At 40.7% G+C, this 22,024-nt stretch overlaps 2 protein-coding genes across 26 annotated transcripts in view; one reads left to right on the plus strand and one right to left on the minus strand.

Moving 5' to 3' along the window:
• Window positions 1-12,374, minus strand: part of LOC123796027 (uncharacterized) — a 21,839-nt gene extending 9,465 nt beyond the window's left edge. The window contains exons 1-5 of one of the 11 annotated variants that reach the window (XM_045803319.2): window positions 11,195-11,618; window positions 11,047-11,099; window positions 8,716-8,768; window positions 2,087-2,914; window positions 898-973 (exon numbers count right to left, since the gene is read on the minus strand). In XM_045803319.2, the coding sequence (XP_045659275.2) occupies window positions 898-973; window positions 2,087-2,301 (291 nt within the window). In that variant the 5' untranslated portion in view covers window positions 2,302-2,914; window positions 8,716-8,768; window positions 11,047-11,099; window positions 11,195-11,618. Of the gene's footprint in view, window positions 1-897; window positions 974-2,086; window positions 11,636-12,256 lie in introns of those variants that run through there. The other 10 variants (XM_045803318.2, XM_087862647.1, XM_087862644.1 and 7 more) reach the window with 10 other exon arrangements.
• The window catches only part of ATE1 (arginyltransferase 1), a 161,524-nt gene continuing 151,447 nt past the window's right edge, over window positions 11,948-22,024 (plus strand). For 8 of the 15 annotated variants that reach the window (XR_015724702.1, XR_015724704.1, XM_087862638.1 and 5 more), the window contains exons 1-4: window positions 12,443-12,606; window positions 14,982-15,045; window positions 17,622-17,684; window positions 21,833-21,936. Coding sequence is in view for 12 of the 15 variants with exons in the window: in XM_087862638.1 (XP_087718764.1) it covers window positions 12,501-12,606; window positions 14,982-15,045; window positions 17,622-17,684; window positions 21,833-21,936 (337 nt within the window). In the remaining 3 variants the exon portion in view is untranslated. Of the gene's footprint in view, window positions 12,075-12,441; window positions 12,607-14,981; window positions 15,046-17,621; window positions 17,685-21,832; window positions 21,937-22,024 lie in introns of those variants that run through there. The other 7 variants (XM_087862639.1, XM_087862636.1, XM_045803310.2 and 4 more) reach the window with 2 other exon arrangements.

Below are 22,024 nucleotides of genomic sequence, written 5' to 3' on the forward strand. Positions count from 1 at the left end.
TCTTGGACAACGACAGTCTCAGTCATTCAACAAGGTGACCTACCATGTGTCAGGGACTGCTCTAGAGGGGGCAAGAAGGGATGAGCAAGACCGTGGAGGCATACAAGACTGCCCTGTACTCAACTCTCAACTTCACCCCTAGATACAATCTACTTAACATCTCCACTTGACTCTTCTTCCAAAGTGTTTCCTTCTCTTTCCCCCTTCCCAGTCCTGTCCCCACTAACTTCAAAATGTCCCTAGCCTAGTGTAGCAGCCTAGGTAGCTTCCCTGAAGCCACGCTTCTCTCTCTCTGCCCCAGCCCCATCGGACCATGCACACAGCAACTGGAGTGATCTTTGTGTCACACAAATCTGAGCAAGTCCCTTCCCTGCACTGAAACCTAGGATAGTGTCCTGTTATTTTAGGAGAAAATCCCAAATCCCAGTGTGGCTTTCATAATTTCGCTCCTGACTGCCTTTCAGCTCGACTGCTTGCCCACTCTGCTGCAGCCACCCTGACTTTTCTGTTCTTCAAAAACTATTGTCTTTGCCATCTGAATATTTTCACGTGTTCCTCCTTCATATAATCCCAAACACACAATACAGCAACTCTGACTACAGTGCTAACGTAACTTAACTTTTAGCTTAAATGCTACTTCCTCAGACCTTCCACGTATTCAATAAAATAAAATCCCAGCCCATCTTTCACGACCCTTATCACAATCTTTCACCCTCACTTGCCTCGGCCCTGTGGTGGCACAAGCGATGTTTGTATTGTTCAGTGCTGTCCAGCCGGAACCAAGCCTAAGACACAAAGCCCTCTGGCTTGAAATACTCAGGCCCTTTCTGCCTTGGGAAGAAACTTTTTATGATGGTATTACTGGCTCCAAAGTTCATGGCAAATATATTTCCTCACCCTAATCTTCTTTTCTAGTGGGGACTGGGAACCCACTGCAATCCGAGGGTCCTGAGTGTTTTGGGCCCAGGCCAATCTGGAAGATTAAAAAGAGAAATCACACTAGGATCCGGAGAAAGTTTTCAGAAAACATGGCCCTGGTGCAAAATGAGGTAGGGAGTTGATTTGGGACTCACTTTTCACACGCTTGTCATACTCTTTTCAATAGCAAGAGGTATTTCTCTGTGCCGGTAGTAATAGGCAGGACTACGGCTAACTTGTAGCATTCCTTGAAGCAAGGAAGGAATGCTCTCTGATAAATGTATGAACAAAGAGCCCTATTGAGTTTGAGGTTGAGACTAACAGAAATACCCTTACTTTAACACTGGACTGGGGGAGGCTGAGTTGCTATTTCAAATTCCAAAAACCACTATTTGTATAATTTTTGGTAGAACAAAGAACCTTACCATTGATAATAAGCTCTCAAAGCTGGTCAGTCTCTTTTAAGTTCAGTTATGCATAAAATTATATAGTACAACTTATAAGCTACGTTAATTTCCAACAGCAGCTAACTGTGACATATTTCATGATTCTTGTCAAAGGTTTATATTTTACATAGATGTCAAGAAAGTTTGTTTTTTTTTAATCTGATGCAGAAAACTACAGCCAAGAAATCTGTAGTCACATTTAGGTATCCTAGAGAACTCTTATTTCTTAACCTGCTTAGTTAGCAAATGGGTTTGGTGTTTAGTAACCTGGGTTGTAAATATTGTTTCCCTGAGTTCTCTTTGCAGCAAAAGAGGATTTTATAATATAGACTGATAAAAAACAAAACTATAATTACCGTGTAAGTAAAACTAATTTCTTAAACAGACTCCTACTTCTGCTTTCATGTTTTTCTTTCCTAAGAGGTTCTTACAATATCTCCATAACAGCGTCTACTGAGCTTACTATATACTGGGTGATGTGCTGAGGCCTTAAGTGGGCCCTTTCACTTCGTCTCCCAAACGGTCCATGAAGGAGGCACTCGTCAGGCCTCGCTGCAAAGACAACCGAGGCCAGAGAGCTTCCGTGACTCGTCAGTTTCAGAGGCAGGATGTGCGCCTGCGCGACTCCAGAGCCCATCATTTTCGTTCCTGTGCTACACTTGTTCACAGGTAAATGAACGTTCTCCTGCGTTTAACTCAAAACGGAAGGAAATGATACCTACTGTTCTTCCGCACTCAGATCCAACCATTCTGAGTCTGTCACCAGAGGACGGCGTGAGGATGGGGTCCGCGCTGCCAGTCGGTCCTTCCGTGGGCTCCCCCAGCACCCTCCCCGCCCGGCGTCCGTGGCCGCCCCTCCAGTAGCCATCCGCTGCGGATCTTCCGTGTCCTTTTTCTCTGCCAGTGCCCTATCCATCGCCAGCTTTGCGAACAACATGCTTGCTTCTTCGCCCTCTCCCTCACAGCGTCCGCTTTCGCAGCGCTGGGCCCCAGTCTCTCATTCTCCGTGGTGCAAAGGTCCTGTTCTCCAGCCAGCGCCTTCCCGGCCCTCTTTCCGCCTTTCCGCTCGCCACTGCTCATCCTTCAGGAGGGTGACAATCATGGTTGCCCTTGATTTCTAGGGCAACCAGAGGCAGTCACAGCTTCTGTATGTGTCATCACCATCCTAGACTGAGACTACTGTGAGGTGGTAGGTGAAGACATCGTCTGGCTGGTAGGGAATGCACTCCAGTGTGAGCTGGGCTGAATGGCGGCAGAGAGAAAGTGCAAGGGGCTGGGTTTCACGGATACCGACAGCCCTTCTCGGTGTAGCTGGAGAAAGCATCTTCCAAGGCAACGGGAGCGTCTTCGTCATTTTTGTTTGTCTGGATTTTTTTTGGGGGGGGGGAATATATATTATGTATCTTCCATAGACATGTAATCAGTAGACAGCCGGGGAAGGGGGATCCTGCACGCACAGTCCCAGTAGCTGGCGGAGGGTGGACGGCTGTGCAGGTGGCCTGGTCACGTGGTCTCACCATCACTCAGGTGGTGTGTCACTCCACCAAATGCTGCTGCAAAATGGAGGTTTTGAGCTCTACTCCTCTTTAATCTACTTTTAGCCACATATTTAATTATGTTCATAACTGGTCATTACTTAAGGATAAAAAAGCAGACAATACACCAATGTCAAAATACAAATTAATGAAATGATTCTGCATATTCAAGACACTTGTCGCCATATATTTAAGCTGCGGATGTCCAAATAAAGTCCTCATTGTTTCTACTTCTCGAAATGTCTCTACTTCTTAAAATGTGAAAAGAGAAAATACAGTGATTAATTACAACCTGGTTTCTTACCTATTAAAAATAAAACGTATCCCTCCCCAAATATGCTGTATGCAAAGATGTGCTTGACACCACAGCCCTGAACTCATTCAGAAATGAAACAATTAGGAAAGTAAATATGGGTATTTTATCAAAAAGAATTTCGAACAGCAAGTCATGACAGTGATTTCTGTCGATTTTCATACCAAAACCTTGAATTACATTACGACCTACATTTTAATATTCACAAGATACCATTTTAACACTGATAAAATGTCATGTCACTCAGACATCAAACTCATGTGCTATTAGTTCAGCTAAAATTTGTATACGCCTGTGACATGACAGCATCGTACTACACCCAGTTCCTAGTATTCACTGACTATGAGCCAGGCACTGTGTGAAGTGCTAAAAGAAAGGGGCACCTGGGTGGCTCAGTCGGTTAAGTGTCTACCTTCAGCTCAGGTCATGATCCTGGGGTCCTGTGATCGAGCCCTGCACTGGGCTCCCTGCTCAGTGTGAAGCCTGCTTCTCCCTCTCATTCTGCTGTTCCCCCTCCTTATGTTCTCTTTCTCTCAAATAAATAAAATCTTTAAAAAAATTAAGTGTTTAAAGGTAATATCTTATTTACCCTCCTGAAAGCTGAATACAGCCTTTTTTTTCTTTAAATTAGAGAGCAAGAGTGAGCATGAGCAGGGTGAGAGGAGTGCAGAGGAAGAGGGAGAGAAAGAAACTTAAGAGACGCTACACCCAGCATGAAGCCCAATAGGGGGCTCGATCTCACCACCCTGAGATCATGACCTGTGACAAAATCAAGAGTCAGGCAGATGCTTAACCAACTGAGCCACCCAGGCACCCCTAGCCTCCTTTCTGATAAAGAAAAATATGCAATTCCTAATATGAGCCTCTTTTTAAGTAAGGAATCAGCTTAATTAAAACACAAAAGACAATCATGTGGACCTAAAAGTACTTTTCCTTTAAGTATTATGCTTTGAATTGTTTCTTTTTCCTGATAAGAGAAACAAGGGAGGAAGGCTATAAGCCAGGGAGATAAATCACCTGAGGGCAAATCAGGTTGAAACACAGTATCAGCAAGACTAGACTTTGCCCTAACATAAACAAAAGGTGGCCTGAGCTGTGAGCAATATAAAAAGAACTCTTTGCTAACAAGTATTTTATCATATACCTAAATTTTAATCTTTTGTCAAAAGTCATGAAATGTGTTTGAGTACTTATGAGAAATCCTCACTGGGGAAGGAGAGGATAGTGGTTCCTGAGCTGACATTATCCTTAACCACTTATGACACGGAACTTGAAACAAACCAGAGTGTCATCATGGACGAACCGCTGGCATTGGAAACCGCACGCTGCCTACTGACTCTATTTTGCAGGAGTTTGAAAACAAACTTAAATAAAAAATAAAAGTGCCTCTGATAGTACCTAAACATTAAACACTGATACTCCAACCACCCTATTCGGTAATGTTATTCTTCTGCCCATTTCCCATAGGAGGAGAGGTTTTCTTGCTGAGAAGTTTAAGATTTTTTTTTTTTTTTTTTGTATGTTTTAGGTACCAGTCCTTTAGCAGGAATGTGTTTTACTAAGACTTTCTCCCGGTCTATGACTTGTCTTTTCATTCTTTTGCAGTATCTTTTGCCAAGCAGAAGTTTTTAATTTTAATAAAGTACAACTTAATTTTTTCTTTCATGGGCCATGTTTGAGCATTCTACCTAAAAAGTCATCGCTAAGACCAAGGTCACCTAAATTTTCTCCTATGTTGTCTTCTAGGGGTTTTAGTTTTGTGCTTTACATTTAGGCTTATGATCTATTTTGAGTTAATTTTTATTAAAGGTAAAAGGTCTATGTCTAGATTTATTTATTATTTTATTTTGCATGTGGATCCTCATTTCCAGCACCATTTGTTGAAAAGACTATTTTTTCTTCATTGAATTGCCTTTGTTCCTTTGTCAAAGATCAGTTAACAATATTTGTGTGGGTCTATTTCTGGGCTTTCTATCCTGTTCTATTGATCTATTTGTTCTTTCACCAATATCACACTGTCTTGATTACTGTAGCTTTGTAGTAAGTTAAAGTCTGGTAGAGTCAGTCCTCTGATTTTGTTTTCTCCTCTGACACTGTTTTGGTTATTCTGAGTCTTTTCCCTCTTCATATGAATTTTGGAGTCAGTTGGTCAATACCCACAAAATAACTTGCTGGGACTTTTATTAGGACTACATTGAATCTAAAGATGAAGTTGGGCAGAAATGACATCTTAACAGTATTCATATTCCTGTCAATGAACATGGATCATCTCTCCATATATTTACATCTTCTTTGACTTGTTCCATCTGAGGTCTGTAGTTTTCCTTTTATAGATCTTATACATATTTTTTTAGATTTATACCTATTTCATTTTTTTCTGGTGCTAATGTAAATGGTGTTTTTAATTTCAAATTCCAATTGTTCATTTCTGATATATAGGAAAGAGATTGGCTTTTACCATATCAACCTTATATCCTTCAACTTTGCTATAATTGGTTATTAGTTCCAGAATTTTATTGTTGTTGATTCTTTGGAATTTTCCATTTGGCCAATCATGTCATCTGTGGACAAAAACAGTTTTCTTTCTTCCCAAACCATAAACCTTGTATTCCTTGTTTATTGCATTAGCTGGGACTTACTTCCAGCGTGATGTTGAATAGCTGTGGTGAGAGGGGACATCGTTGCCTTGTTCATGATCTGAGAAAGCAACTAGTTTCTCACCAGTAAGTATGAGAAACTAGTTGTAGGTTTTTTGGTAGATGTTCTTTATGAAGTCAAATTGAGGAAGGTCCTCTTTATTCCTAGTTTGCTGAGAGCTTTTATCATGAGTAATTGTTGGACTTTGTCAAACACCTTTTCTGCATCTGCTAATAAGGTATTATTTTTCTACTTCAGTGCGTTGACATCGATTACATTGTTTTGAAAGGTATAATAGCATACAATTCTTTTTATGTATAGTTGAGTTCCATTTATTATTATTTTTTTTTGAGGATTTTCACATCTATGTTCATTAGAGATACTGGTCTGTAGTTTTCTTGTAATGTCTTTGGTTTCGGCATTAGGTAATGCTGGCCTCATAGAATGGGTTAGAAAATTTCCTTTGCTTCTATTTTCTGGAAGAGACTATAGAGAGTTGGTATAATTTCTTCCTTAAATGTTTGGTAGAATTTACCAATGAACCCATCTGGCCCCAGGGCTTTCTGTTTTCAAAGGTTATTCATTATTAATTCCATTTCTTTAGACATAGACCTAATCAGGTTATGTATTTCTTCTTGTGTGAGTTTTGGTAGATCGCATCTTTCAAAGAATTAATGCATTTCCTATAGGTTATCATATGTATGGACATAGAGTTGCTCATAACATTCCTTTGTTATACTTCAAATGTCCATGGGATCAGTAATAATGGTTCTTCTTTCATTTCTGATAGTGGCAATTTGTCTTCTCATTTTGTTTTAATTTGCCTCACTGGAGGTTTATCATTACTGATCTTTTCAAAGAATTAACTTGGTTTTGTTGAATTTCTCTATTGATTTCTTATAGTTTCATTTAGTTTTGCTAGTTTTCATTTAATTTTTTCTGCTTTTTTAAAAAAAGATTTTATTTATTTATTCATGAGAGAAAGAGGCAGAGGGAGAAGCAGGCTCCCCGTGGAGCAGGGAGCCTGATGCGGAACTTGATCCCAGGACCCAGGGATCATGACCTGAGCTGAAGGCAGACGCTTCACTAGCCTCTTTACTCGTTCTTATTGCATGGGGATTGAGCCACCCAGGCCCCCCTCTGCTTCTTTTGGATTTAATTTGCTCTTCTTTTTTTCTAGTTTCCTGAGGTAGAAGCTTAGATTATTGATTTTAGATCTTTTTTCTAATATATGCATTCAATGCTATAAATACCCTCTAAGCACTGCTTTTGCTGCATCTCACAAACTGGGTAAGTTGTACAGTTGATCCTTGAACAACACTTATGCACAGGTCCTTATTTGTGGATTTTGAGAAATAAATACTGTATTTTCTCTTCCTTGTAACTTTCTTAATAACATCTTTCTCTAGATTACTGTAACAATATAGTATATAATACACAGAACACAAAAATATGTATTAAGACTCTGTTATTAATAAGGCTTCTGTCAACAGTAGGGTATTACTAGTTGTTTGGGGGGAGTCAAAATTTATATATGGAGTTTTGACTGGATTTTTAACCCCAGTATTGTTCAAGGGCCAATTGTTTTTCATTTAGTTCAAAATATTTCTGAACTTCTTTGATCCAAGTGTTGTTTAGAAGTGTGTTGTTTAATCTCTAAATATTTTGGAATTCTCCAACTACCTTTCTGCTGTTGATCTCTAGTTTAATTCCATTATGATCTGAAAGCATATTTGTATGGTTTCTATTCTTTATGGCACAGAAGGTGGTCTATTTTGGTAAGTGTTCCATGTGAACTTGAGAAGAGTATGTATTCTGCTGCTGTTGGATTAGGTATTCTATAGATGTCAGTTAGATCCAGTTGATTGATGGTGCTGAGTTCCATCATGACCTTACTAATTTTCTGCTGTTGGATCTGTCAGTTACCAATATACGGGTATAGAAGTCTCTAAATATCATAGTGGATTCATCTATTTCTCCTTGCAATTCTCAGTTTTCACCTCACATATTTGCCACGCCGTAACTAGGTGCATATACATTAAAAATTGTTTTCTTGGAGAATTGACCACTTAACATCATGTAATGTCCTCCTTTATCCCTAACTTTCCTTGCTCTGAAATTTACTTTGAATTTAATGTAGCCACTCCAGCTTTTGTTTGACTAGTTTTAACAGCAGTATATCTTTCTTCATCCTTTTACTTTTAATCTTTGTTTTTACGTTTAAAGTGGGGTTTTTTGTGCAGATAACAAAGAGTTGGGTCTTATTTTTTTTTATCCAGACTGACAGTCTTTTAATTGCTATATTTAAACCACTAACATTTAAAGTGATCGATATAACTGGATTACTATCTACCATATTTGTTACTGTTTTCTAGTCATTGCTCTTGTTCTCCTTTCTTTTTTGTCTTCCATTCTTTTCCTGCCTTCTCTGATTTTAACTGTGCATTTCAAAATTCTATTTTTTTCCTACTCTCTTAGCGATTATTCTTTCTTTTCTAAATGATTGTCCTTGAGTTTGCACTATACATTCACAACTAATCCAAGTTCTCTTTCAAATACTACTACATCACTTTATAGGCAGGAATATTCAAATATGCTATAATGGACAAAATGAATGAAGTCTGTCTTAATGAGTACTGATATGTAGCAAGGAACCTTCAAGTTTGAGGAGGAACTGGAGAAACCAAGAGGGGCCCTGAGAACCTCCTACATGCTACATAGCTATCCCTTAGGTTTTTCCCCATTGTGTGAGGCACAAGTGACGCTTAGTAATATAACAGATCATGCACTACCAAGAAACCTCTTCAACTTAAGCAGGCATGTATGCAACATAGTGGACCTTGGAGTTAAGAATGTTAAAACTGACCTCAAAAGGTTACCTCTGTTTCTCCAAGTTTCATGATTTCACTTTTCAAAACACTGCAAAAAGATAATCAGCTTCACTGTTAACGAGGAAAAATATAATGACAGGCAATCTTAAATTATCTATGCATCTAAAGATTAAGGAATATTACCAGTTCCTTCCTCCCCTCCATTATAAAATTGTTGTTATTTACTTACCCATAAACTTATAAAATTACTGTGTGCAAGTTGCTATTATTATTTTGAACCACCTGTTATCTGTTAGAGCAATTAAATTTTTAAAAATGAAAAATCTGATTTTATCTCCATATATTCCCTCTCTAATAATGCTTTTCCTTTATGTGGATTAGATTCTGACCTATATTATCTTCCCTCTTTCTGAAGAATTTAACATTTCATGCAAATCAGGTCCACTGGTGACAATTCCCTCCATTTTTGTTTGTCTGAGAAAGTCTTTACAGGAATACCTTGTTTTAGTGCACTTCACCTTACTGTACTTTGCAGATACCGTGTTTTTTAGAAATTGAAGGTTTGTGGCAACCCTGCATTGAGCAAGTTTATTGGCAATACTTTTCCAGCAGTATTTGCTCACTTTGTGTCTCTGTGTCACATTTTGGTAATTCTTGTGGTGTTTTAAATTTTTTTGTTATTATACTTGTTATGGTGATCTGTGATCAGTGATGAGGACTGGCTGAGAGTTCAGATGGTGGTTAGCATTTTTTAGTAACAAAGCATTTTAAATTAAGGTATGTACTTTTTGTAAAGACATAATGCCATCACACATTTACTTTTATGTGCACTGGGAAACCAAAAAAATCCCTTTGATTTGCTTTATCACAGTATTTGCTTTACTGCCATGGCCTGCAACTGAACCACAATATCTCAGAGGTATGGTTACACTTCTCTTTCACTTTTGCAGGATAATTTCGCTGGATACAGAATTGTAAGTTGGTGTTTTTTTTTTTTTCCCCCAACACTTTAAATATTTCACTACTCTCTCTTCTTGCTTGCATGTTTTCCAGAGAAAAGTCCAAGGTTGCTGCAAGGATACTGCCATGAGATAATGATGTGATGGTGAGAACACCTGTACAGTACACTTGACTGAACCCAGTTAAGGCCTCTCTGTATACAAACTTATTTTTTTTTTTTAAGATTTTATTTATTTGAGAGAGAGAGACACAGAGATAGCAAGAGAGAGCAGGAGTGGGAAGGAGGGAGAAGCAGGTTCCCTGCTGAGCAGGGAGCCCAATGCAGGGCTTGATCCCAGGATCCCACGATCATGACCCGAGCTGAAAGCAGACACTCAACCGAATGAGCCACCCAGGAGCCCCCCTATACAAACTTTTAAGATTTAGGTGCTCAATAGCCATGGCTAGTGTGGTGGTGTGGGAATCCATTCATCTTGCTGCTGCCCAAGACAAGCCTCATAAGTTCCCTTTGCTTATTAAGACTTCCACCAAGTGGGGGCACCTGAGTAGCTCAGTTGGTTAAGCATCAGACTCTTGATTTCGGCTCAGGTCCTGATTTTATGGCTTGTGAGATGGAGCCCCATGTTGGGCTCCATGCTCAGTGTGTATCTGCCTGGATATTCTCTCCCTCTGCCCCTCCCATCTTGCATGTATGCTTGTAAAAACAAACAAAAAAATGCCACCTACCAACCTGGAGTGATCTGCCTCTACCTTTGGTCTCTCCCTGCCCTCCACACACACTCTCTTTTGTCTCTTACTAGTTGTGTGATCTTGAGCTGGTTATTTAGCCTCTCTGGTCTTCATTTCCTATGTTGTGAAGTTACTGTAAGAATTAAATGAGTTAACACATATGTCTAGGACATTGGCATTATAAGCTCTAGATTGGCATTCCCTGGCAGAGGTTAGTCTAAGGCTTGGGATAAGGTTGGGACATAAGTGAATTGGTACAGGACTATAACAAGAAAAGCAAAAAGCCTCCTGGCCTCCTACTTTCTGTCTGAGCATGGTATCTGCTGTCTTTGTTTCATCCCACACCCTTTTACTTTCCTCCAAAATGAACAGCCTGTCTGGGAAAGGACCAGGAATATTCAAATATGCTATAATGGACAAAATGAATGAAGTCTGTCTTAATGAGTACTGATATGTAGCAAGGAACCTTCAAGTTTGAGGAGGAACTGGAGAAACCAAGAGGGGCCCTGAGAACCTCCTACATGCTACATAGCTATCCCTTAGGTTTTTCCCCATTGTGTGAGGCACAAGTGACGCTTAGTAATATAACAGCTCATGCACTACCAAGAAACCTCTTCAACTTAAGCAGGCATGTATGCAACATAGTGGACCTTGGAGTTAAGAATGTTAAAACTGACCTCAAAAGGTTACCTCTGTTTCTCCAAGTTTCATGATTTCACTTTTCAAAACACTGCAAAAAGATAATCAGCTTCATTGTTAACGAGGAAAAATATAATGACAGGCAATCTTAAATTATCTATGCATCTAAAGATTAAGGAATATTACCTTTTTATACTTTCCTCCAGACTGTTACTCCCTAAAAAAAATCCTCTTTGAAATAGGGGCTGCAAACTGGGAGTCCATAGGCTGAATTCAACCTACATAAACGTTTTGTTTGGCCTGTACAGTTTAAAAAAAAAACAACAAAAAACTTTAAAAATAACATTTAAAAATTGTACATTAAAAAAATCAAGATTTTCATCTTTTGTTTAAAAATTATACATGTGGTGGCAATAGGCTTATAGTGGCACAAGGCCGCTACTGGCTCTGAAAGTTGTTTGATTTAAAAACATTAAGCATTCAACTCACCTACGCCGGCCATTCACAGAACACCCGCATGTGTACCTGTATATGGCATTTAAAAGTGAACTTGCTGGTTTGGAAGAAACCTGAGCTGGCCACCCACATGTATGCCAGGGACGGCCCGTGAATAGTTAACTTTTATACTGAGTTCTGCAGGAAATAACTAAGTCATAACCTCCGTGCCTCAGTTTCCTCATCTGTAAAACGGAGCTGACAATGAGCCAATTGTAGGAATGCTTGGCAAGGAATTAGGCAAAGGGCTGGCCCTAACTTCGGGCCCGGGGGCGCGACTACCACCCTCGCTAAGGTCTCCGCAAGCTCCGGCACTAGCAGAGACCGGGACCCCGAGGAGGCGCTAGGGGCGCGGGTCGTGGGGCTGGGACGCACCAGCTAAGCTTCGTCCTCCTCCCCTCCCCGCCGCGGGCCCCCGCGCTCAGCCGAGGTCGGCCCCAGGGCGCCGAGAGGCGTGGCCGGCCCCTGCAGACTCTGGAGGCGGCCATGGCCTCGGTGGTGGAATACAAGGGGCTGAAGGCCGGCTACCACTGCGGCTACTGCGACTGCGAGGAGGGCAAGGTGTCCTGCGGTGAGTGTCCCCACGGATGGGGCTGGCGCGGCCGCCTGGCGTCCGACCCTCGCACCGCCCGCCGCGCCCTGCGCCAGCCCCTCGCCTGGGAGCGCACAGGCCCGACTCCCCAAACCCCCACTTCCCTCTCCCAGACGGTCCTTCCCAGATTATTTCCCTTCATGATCCTCTATCCTTCTCACCCTCACCGAAGATGGCGGTCTCGGTTAGAGAAGGAGCGGAAATAGCGAAAGGCTGCCCTCGGTCAAGATGGCGCGGGCGGCGTCAGCGTGCGGGACTCCAGGCGAACCCGGCCTGCGGGCGCCCGAGCAGCTTCGCGCGCGCTTCGGGGACTCCCGGGTGGCGCGGAGCATTGTGGGGTGGCGGCGGTGGCGGCGGTGGCGGCGGGGCTGGGCTGGGTCGCGTCGCGTTCGGAGGGCCGGGGCCATGGCTTCCTGGGCCGCTCTTTCGCCCAGCATCGTGGAGTATTTCGAGGGCGAGGACTCCTACCGCTGCGGCTATTGCAAGAATGAGTCGGGCAGTCGCTCCAATGGTGAGCGGGCCGGCGGGCGGGGGAGGGCGTCGCGGCCTCGGGGTCTGCGCGGCCGGCGGGCGTCCTCTGGGGTCGCGACACCCTGGCCCGGGCCGACCGGCTCGAGCGACGCGCGGCGGCTGGAGCCTCCGGCTAGGTCCTGTACCGAGACAGGTGTACGGAACGCGGCTTGCGGGTTTGGGCTGTGGCTGTCGATTAGAAACGGACCTCAGCTCTGATTCATCAGGGAAGCATCTAGGTGCTTATCCTTCACGCAGGTGCTGGGACGTGCGAGATAATGATTGTCTTCCCGTAGCCCAAAGTATGGAAACAGGTGTCCGTCTTCAGTCAGTAGGAGACGGTTAAATATGTGACAGCATGCGGTGCCAGGGAGCAGTGTAGTGCGGTCAGTTCCGCTGGGGCGGGCCTCTAAGTGCTGATGCTGAAGTGGGATCATCCCCAGTTGTAAGCAGAATGCGGCGTGTCGGGTGGACTTTTTGTATAGAAAGAGGTGTGTGTGCATACGTGGGCATGGGCATCTGGATAAAATGTCTGGAAGAGTATACAAGACACTGATGACCGACCACAAGCGCTGCTGGCGAGGGAGCCTGTTTGTGCTAATGTGTCTGAAAATTTTACCAGGTGCTTATATGCCTTGTCATTCCTCCACCCACCTCCAGAACGACAACAAAGCCAGCTTTCTCTTCTCTTCTCTTCTCTTCTCTTCTCTTCTCTTCTCTTCTCTTCTCTTCTCTTCTCCCCCCCCCCCCACCCCCGTCATAGTTCAGGTTTCTTTCGGAAGACTTGTTGTAAACAAAACATTGTGTTTATTTCCTGCTGTGTCATGCGTTGGCAGATATAAAATCTTTTATTTTAAGGAATAGCCCAGCGTTGTGGAAAATGGGATAACCACGAAGATACAGATTTAGGTAGTTTCCATTAAAAAAAATATATAAATGCCCTACAGCAGGGGAATGATTTGGACGATTATGGTATGTCCGTTTACTCATCAATTGAAATTGTGTATTAGATGCTTGTAGGTAAGAGGGAGCAGAATGTAATATAATGCAGTGATTGGAGTGATGGTTATGAAGATGAGCTAAAGCACAAAAACGTTTAGAGTGTAGGGTTAAATGGAGAAAAACAGGATGCAGATGACGTTTGTGACATGATCACAGTTCTGGGAGAATAAAAACCCAGGAGAAACACACCAACTGGTGGCAGTGGTTCCCTTAGGGTATTAGAGATACCTCCCTTTTTCAGAATTTTAGTATTGTGACTACAGTATGTAATAAGCACTTTGTATTAAAGGTGTCTAAAATGAATATTTTCATAGATCCTTAATTATTTTCCCAGTAATTTTAGTAAGAGGAAATGATTAATATAGATGTCCTTTGTCTAAAGTCCTGTGGAAGAAACCTGCTTTCACCCTTCTCACCTGAAGAGAGAACTGTGAATTTCCATTATATTTAATTGTGATCATCTTTACCATAGGGCACCCCACCTTTTAGGTAGGTAGGTTATTCCTATTTTATAGATGAATTTGAGGTTCATAAAGTAACTCACTGTTAGTGAGTGCCTGCCAGGCTCCTGGACATTTCTATTTCTGCGTATATCTTATACTATCAAGCCTACCTCTGTCTACATACCTCTGATGCAGTTTGCTGTTCACAAGAGAAAAATTTACTCTTCATTTAACATTAATTCGAATATACTTCTTAATGTTTTTTCATTATCTTCATTTTTTTCATGGTTGCATAATTATTCCATCATATGGATAATATCATAGTCCTGTAATCATTTTTCTGTTTCTGGGCATTTCGATTACTTTCAGTTTTTATACTTAAAAGGAATATTGCTATACACTTTTGTTCTGTTTTCAATATCCAGGACTATGCTAAAAACATAAAAATCAGGAAAATTTATATGCTTAAGAAAACATTTGCTTTCATGGGACACTGTATCAAAAACTAAGGATGTACTGTATGGTGACTAACATAATAAAAAATTTAAAAAAAAGAAAACACTTGCTTTTCAATTCTTCTGAAAAGACCAGCTTATTAAATTATTGGGGATATTATTATGGTTTAAAAGTGTGATATAATCTAATTGCTGTAAGGATCTTAAATATGTGATGTCATAGAGACTATTGGCTAATCCTGAATTAAATATAGTCCCTTGGATGTGTTTGATTTTTAAAATTAAGATAAATATCTTTTCCATTTGTATTGTATGTCAAACAAGTACGAAGTATGTGCAAACTTTCATTTCTCCAGTGTGAGCTAGGTTTTTTTTTTTTTCTTACTTCAGTATTCACATTTAAAGAATGCTTTGAATTTAAAAAAACAAGTTCAACTTCCTATAATTAACATGGCCCATGGCACTTATTTTTTCAGGCATGTGGGCGCATTCAATGACAGTACAGGATTATCAGGATCTTATAGATCGAGGATGGCGAAGGTAAAGCTCTTTCTTTCTTTATTTTTTGAAAGTTTTATTTATTTGTCAGAGAGAGAGAGAGAGTGAGTGTTCGCACAAGCAGGGGGAAGCGGCAGGCAGAGGGAGAAGCAAGCTCTCTGCTGAGCAAGGAACCCGATGTGGGACTCGATCCCAGGACCCTGGGATTATGACCTGAGCCAAAGGCAGAGGCATAACCGACCGAGCCATCCAGGCGTCCCAGTAAAGCTCTTTAATACAAAGATACTTCTCTTGTTACTCAGGTCCTTCTTATAATTGCAAAATATTGTTTGCCTTTAAAATGTTTTCCTGTTTTTGGAAAGAGGTTTAAGAAATCTTCTTATTGTATTTCTCCTTGCTCCCTGCAATGGAGTGAATATTCGTGTGTAATTCTCACTCCCTTCCCCAAATACATATGTTCAATCCTAACCCCCACTTTGATGGTATTTGGAGGTGAGCTTTTGGGAGGTGATTAAGTCAGCGGGTGGAGTCCTCACAGATGGGGTTCATGCCCTTGTAAGAGAGATCCCAGAGAGCTCCCTTGCCCCTTCTGCCAGGTGAGGTTACAACAACAACATGAATCAGGAAGCTTATCTTTACCAGACATAAAATATGTCAGCACCTTGGTCTTGGACTTCCCAACCTCCAGAACTATGAGGAATACATTTTGTTGTTTATAAGCCACTCAGTCTGTGGCATATTGTTATAGCAGTTTGAACAGACCAAGATGTTCCCTCCTCCCCCACAAAATAATTTAGTATACCTGTAGTAAATATATGTTTCTAAGAAAGGATTCTTTTTTCCTTTTCAACGCATCTATAATACTGTTATCATCTTTTACACAATAATTCTTTGATGTCATCTGTTACTTTGTTTAGATTTTTTGCTTGTCTCAGAAATGTCCTTTTTTTTAATGGTGTATTTGAGTCAGGATTCCATTTAGGTCCACACTTCGCCTTTGATGGCTAAGTTTTTTTGGTAATTGGTTTTATATAGATAATTTTAGAATATATGAAGTTCCTTATATAAATGTAAACAGTGCTTATTCCCCAGAAGACATGGGATTGAGCACAGCAAATAAAACTTCACACCTTTTCGTACACTTAATAATGAGGCCCAAAGGTAGATCTAGGTTGGATGTTGATGGTATGCTATGATGAACTTCTTTTTTAAAAGGTGGAGGGGAGCCATCGAAAGCTTTATGTCAGAATTGTGATGGAATTTGTGTTTTGGAAATGATCATTCAGGGGGCAGAGAGGTATTTGAGGGGGTGATTGCGAAGGCAGGAAGACTCGTTCCAGAGATCACCGCAGGGTCTGGATGTGAGATGGTCATCTCATGACGATGCTGCCGTCATCAGTGAGTGGCTGTGGGTTAGAAGACAGATGGGAGGGGACAGACGTAGGGTACATTTTAGAAGTAGAAAGCTTGCTGACTGGATATAGAGGTGCTTTAGAGGGAGGAATCGGAGATGACTCTCAGGTTTCTGACTCAGGAACCAAGCTTGTGTATGTTTGCTTGTGTGGCCATCACAAAATACCACCGATTGGGTATCTTAAATGACAGGAATCTATATTGTCACAGTACTGGAGGCGGAAATTTCCAAAATCCTGGTGTCTGCAGCTTTATTTTTTCTGAAGGCTCTTCCTAGGCTTGTACGTTGCTGCTGTCTTCTTGCTGTGGCCTCATGTGGTCCTTTCTCTTTGTGTATATATGCCTGGTGCCTAGTGTCTCTTTGTATTTACAGTTTCCTTTTCTTCTTTTTTTTTTTAAAGATTTTTATTTATTTATTTAAGAGAGTACAGGTGGGGAGTGGGGAGAGGCAGAGGGAGAGGGACAAGCAGACTCCCCACTGAAGAGGGAGCCTGTTGCAGGGCCCAATCCCAGGATCCTGGGATCATGACCTGAGCTGAAGGCAGACACTTAACCCACTGAGCCACCAGGTGCCCCCAGTTTCCTTTTTTTTTTATACGCACAGCATTCAGATTGGGTTAGAGCTCATCTTAACTGTCATTTTAACTTGATCACCTCTTTAAAGGCCTTGTCTCTAAATACAGTCCTATTCTGAGATGCTGGGGGCTAGGGCTTCAAAATATGAATTTTTGAGGGGACACGATTCAATCCATAATGTCATGGCTCTGCCACTAACTAAGATCCAGAAATCATCGAAAGCATCAGGTTAATTTTGGGCTACCTTGTGCTAGTGCACAAGGAACCCTCACCTGTGGGTGTCGTAGGCTCGCATCAGTGTCACCACATGCTGAGCAGTTCCTCTGATTGCCTTTATGGTATTGAGGATTGGTGGTGGGTTGAGGCATGGAAGGATTGCAGGTGCTGCTGAGAGGGTAATTGAGGTGAAGAGGTTTGGAGTACTTATCAAGGTTTAGGAAAGAAAAGGCTGGACTCTGTCCTTGGTGTATCTGTGTTGCAAGATTATTTAGGTTATGAAGAGTAACTATATCTAAATGTTTTTATGTTATTGGTTAGATTTTTAGTCTAATTTTGTGCTCCTGTACTTGTCTTCTTTCGTATAAGTGAGAAATGTATAAAACTTTAACAAAACTACTTTTTAATTTTAGAAGTGGGAAGTATGTGTACAAGCCTGTCATGAATCAAACATGTTGTCCTCAGTACACGATAAGGTAAGAAAGAGGATCTATATATAATTTGAAGAGTATGTATAATTCTTTAGTGACATCTTGCTATTTTTACACGTTAATTTCATTCAAGCTAGACTTATGAAGAAAAGCAAATGAGTTGTATCTTTTCTACATACTGATGCTACCTTTGTACATCATCAGTAGCTTTTAATAATACTGTTCAATGGTTTGTGTGTAAATAGGATATGGAAAGTATACTATTTAGCAGTCTAGTTAATGATATCGTGACGTATTGTGCGAATATTAGAAAATACTCAAATTACTTTTACATATCAAGCGTTTTATAGAATTTAGCTTGGGGCTTTCCACATTCTAGTGTATAACTGGGCACAGTACTCACATTCAAACAGTACTATAGGATCTGTAGAAAAAGGAGGGGGAGGGCTGACATTTAATCTGCCCCATATATTTCAGAGTCCAGTTTTCTTCATTGGAAAACTTAAACTAAAAAGTCTATTTTCCTACAAAATGTGTGCTTAACCAGCAAACCCCAGTATAACATGGAAGAATTTTCCCTTCTTCTCAGATTATAAAGGTCCTCCTCTTCTCCCTTGTTCTCCTTGCCTTTCTCTTCTTCTGGTAGAAAGGGAAAGTGTGTTTCCATTGTTAAGCATTTGTCTACAGTTTCAGTGTGAATATATCCTCTAGATAAAAAAGCAAACACAATTGTATCTATCATGTTTTGGCTGGTCCCCACACCTCTTTCCCTTAGTTGCTCTTAATTTGTTTTGGGATTGAAGACTTTTGACAATCTGATGAAAAGTTATAGACCCTCTGCAGCAAAACAAAACAAAACAAAAGGGGGGGCATAAGGCAAAAATATGTAACATTTTGCATATTAGTTTTAGGATGATCTTGGGCTGCCAAGGGGCTCTCAAAGTTCCACTGATTCCTAGTTAATCCTTTCTTTTATCTAACTGGTCATGGGACTGGAGCGATAAAGAGAAAAGATGGGTGTCTGGCTTATTGACATCATCTCACTTATTATACTAAGACAGCTATGCTGTCCTCTTGCAGTTTTAGTGTTTATGAAGCAGTGACATCGTCAAAGGCAGAAGTCCTTTTCCTTCAAATAACAATTTATTATTGGATTATGGCCAGGATTCTGTTTAAATAAGTCTGGAGCTGATTTGCTAGAACCCTGAGTATCTCTAATCAGAAGAGCTCAAAAAAAAAAAAAAAAAAAGCATCAATTTCAGTGAGTTTAAGAAAAAGACGAGGCTTCTGTAATTTATTGGGTGCCTCTCAATGCAAAGCACTGTTCCAGGTATATTGCTTTTATGAAAAGGGATTCAATTAACATTGCAAAACAAAATAATTATAAAATGTGATTTTTTTTTGCATGAAATCAAACATTTCCTGAATTGTTATCCTTTACACAGTTTCATTATATGTATTGATATTATGGAGTCATTTTGCATATTTACTGTTCTTTTTTTTTTTTTTTTTTACTTTGTTTACTACAGTAGTTATAATGAGACCTAATGTAAAGGCAAGGTGATTATAATCTACAATGTAGCTTCTTGTTAGACAGATGTCAGGGGCTGCCCAGTATGTGAGTATAAATGAGGATGAGCTTCCTTGGCTATGAATTTTTTTTTTAGTTTGTATTTTTATATAGAATTATATATACTAGTAATTTAAAAATCAAACAATTCCATAAAGCTTATTTTGCAAAATTGCAGTCCCCCAAAACCTCCCTGTTTCCTGTTTCCCAGTGCAGTTGCTCTCAAATTTTTTAACTGATTTTTTTGTTTTTTCTTCTTTCTACCTTTAAGTGACATACTTAGATAATTACAGAAACCTTATGTCATTATCTTTGGGTTTTTTTCATATCTCTGGGTTTCTCTCTTTAAAAGGTAAGGATTCAACTTTATTTTTTCTCATTATCTCTGAATTTCTCTCTTCGAAAGATAAGGACTTAACTTTATTTCATCCCTATTGCCCTGTCACATTCAAGCTCTTTTTTGTCCTCATTGCCAACTTCCCAGCTCAGAAGTGTCATGATATTGGATGGTGTAGTCGCTGTATTACATCCTATAAATATGCTATATGGTGGAGCCATGCAGCGTACTATGATTACATTTTCTTTCCTTCACAAGTTTTTGCTTTCCAGGCAGTTGATAATTGTCTTTTTTGTTTGCATAATCGTCTATGTACCCATCACCAGTTGATTTTAGAAATCCTCCCACAGTTGTGTAAATTTCCTCTTGGTATGTTTAGATGCTTCGGGCACTCTGTCACTTGTGTCCTCTTGAATATCTCTGTGTTGTCTGCAGAGCTGCTGTGATCTGGACAGGTTGTCTTTCCAACTGATGCATCACTGTCACCCTGGGATCTCTTTCTACTGCCATCTTGGGGATTCTTTTTGGATCTCATGTTTTCTGTCTCCTCTGACCTCTCAGATTATTTCTTCATTTTAGTGCAGCTCATCTGCTAATAGCTTTCTTGAGAAGAAGTGCATGAGAAATACTTTTTTTTTTTTTTTTTAAGAGAGAAAGAGCTAGTGTGTGAGCGGGGGTGGGGGCAGAGGGAGAGGGAGAGAGGGAATTCCAAGCAGGCTCCACGTTCAGCACAGAGCCTGACTCGGGGCTCCATCGCACGACCCTGAGATCATGACCCTGAGATCATGACCTGAGCCCAAACCAAGATCAGACGCTCAGCTGACTGAGCCACCCAGGTGCCCCTGTTTGAAAATGTTTTAATTCACCACTCAGACTTCTAGTTTGGCTGGGCTATAGAAGTGTAGATTGGAAGTCATTTTGCTTTAGAATTTTGAAGGCTTTGCTTCTGATTCTTGTTCCTTTGTCCAAAATGTTCTTTCTTTTTGGAAGTTTTTTTGTCCCCAGTGTTCTGATATTTCACGTCTGGTGGTGCGTCTGTTTGCATCTATTGCCTACAGACTTAAGGGGCCCTTCTTACCTGGGGCCTCCTCCTTTCATATCCTTCACTTCACAGAAATTTTCTTTAATTATTTTGCTAATCTTCTTCCCCCATTTTCTTTCTTCTGTTCACCTATAATGTCTTCATTCAGATGTTGAACTTTTAGAGCAATCCTCTAATTTTTTTTCTCTCTTCAGTTTTCCATCCCTTTTGCTGTATCTTTGGGGAGATTTCCTCAACTTGATTTTTTGAGTCTTCTGTTTAATTATTTATTTCTTCTATTATATTTTTACTTCTGAGGGATTTTTGGTTTTGGACTCTCTCTCTCTTTTTTTTCTTGTAACCTCCCATTATTGTGTGGCTCTAATAACTAAAGAGAAATAAGAGCGTGTTCTTCTTAGGATATTTGTATCTTTAGGCTCTCTTCTTCCTGTAGGTCCTCCAAGTTACCTTCTCCACTGTTTCTGGCACTTACCTTTGTAGAGGTTCTCCTCGAGTGTCTGGTGATTCTGACTTTCCAGGGGGGCATCAAGTCAGTATCTCGAGGTCTGGCCACATTCTGGAGAGAAAGTGCCCATGTTTGTGGCTGGGTTGGGAAATGGGTGGAGGTCGCAGCATTCAGTATGTAGGCTTTCATTTAAGCTTCCTATTTCTAGTACGTTTCCTTTGCTTTCCACTGTGCCTGCATCCTCATGTAGGAGGCCCTATTTTTTACTCTTTCCTAAATGTGCAGCTTTCTCCTGGGTTGTGTAGGGAGTCATCTGTATGGAGTGGTAGAGGGCATCAGACATCTAACTGCTTCCAAACGAGACTTTCAAGAGATCTTTCTATTTTTAGACCTGTCTTCACTCTTATCTCGTGAGGTATCAGGTATTAATAACCAATCCCTAAGATTTATAGGGGTAACGTAGAGAAACTCAGTTATCATTCTGGCTTTCCCACTGCTGGCTTAGGGTTCAGCACTCTCCGGTCTGCTAAGTCAGCTACCACTTGTGCATGTTCTGTCCAGCTTCCAGCATTTCTCCTCTTCTTTTTTTTTTTCAGTGATTTATGTCTTTTTCTTTTTTTCTAATTCCTTAATGTAGTTTTAGTGAGATTTGGGGTGGGCCTAGAGGCTACGTCAAGCCCTGTCTTTACCCAAAAATCCCAGGCATGAGTTTTCCCTCACTGTACTAGGTACTGTCCAGAACTCATTTTATTTCTTCTAGTTTGAGTTCACTTTTTAAATATTTATTTTGCTTTCCTAGGTGCCGACCTTTACAGTTTCAGCCATCAAAATCTCACAAGAAGGTTTTGAAAAAAATGTTGAAATTTCTGGCTAAAGGGGAAATTTCCAAAGGAAATTGTGAGGGTAAGATGAGTTGGGGTCTAAAAACTCTTTGCTTTAAATTGGTGTAGATTTCCAAGGTTGTCACTTTTGGTTATCTCTTAAGTAGGGG

This window comes from Ursus americanus, chromosome 6 (assembly GCF_024610735.1).
Source record: "Ursus americanus isolate L20-20 chromosome 6, mUrsAme1.1.p, whole genome shotgun sequence".
In the NCBI taxonomy this organism is placed as follows: domain Eukaryota; kingdom Metazoa; phylum Chordata; class Mammalia; order Carnivora; family Ursidae; genus Ursus; species Ursus americanus.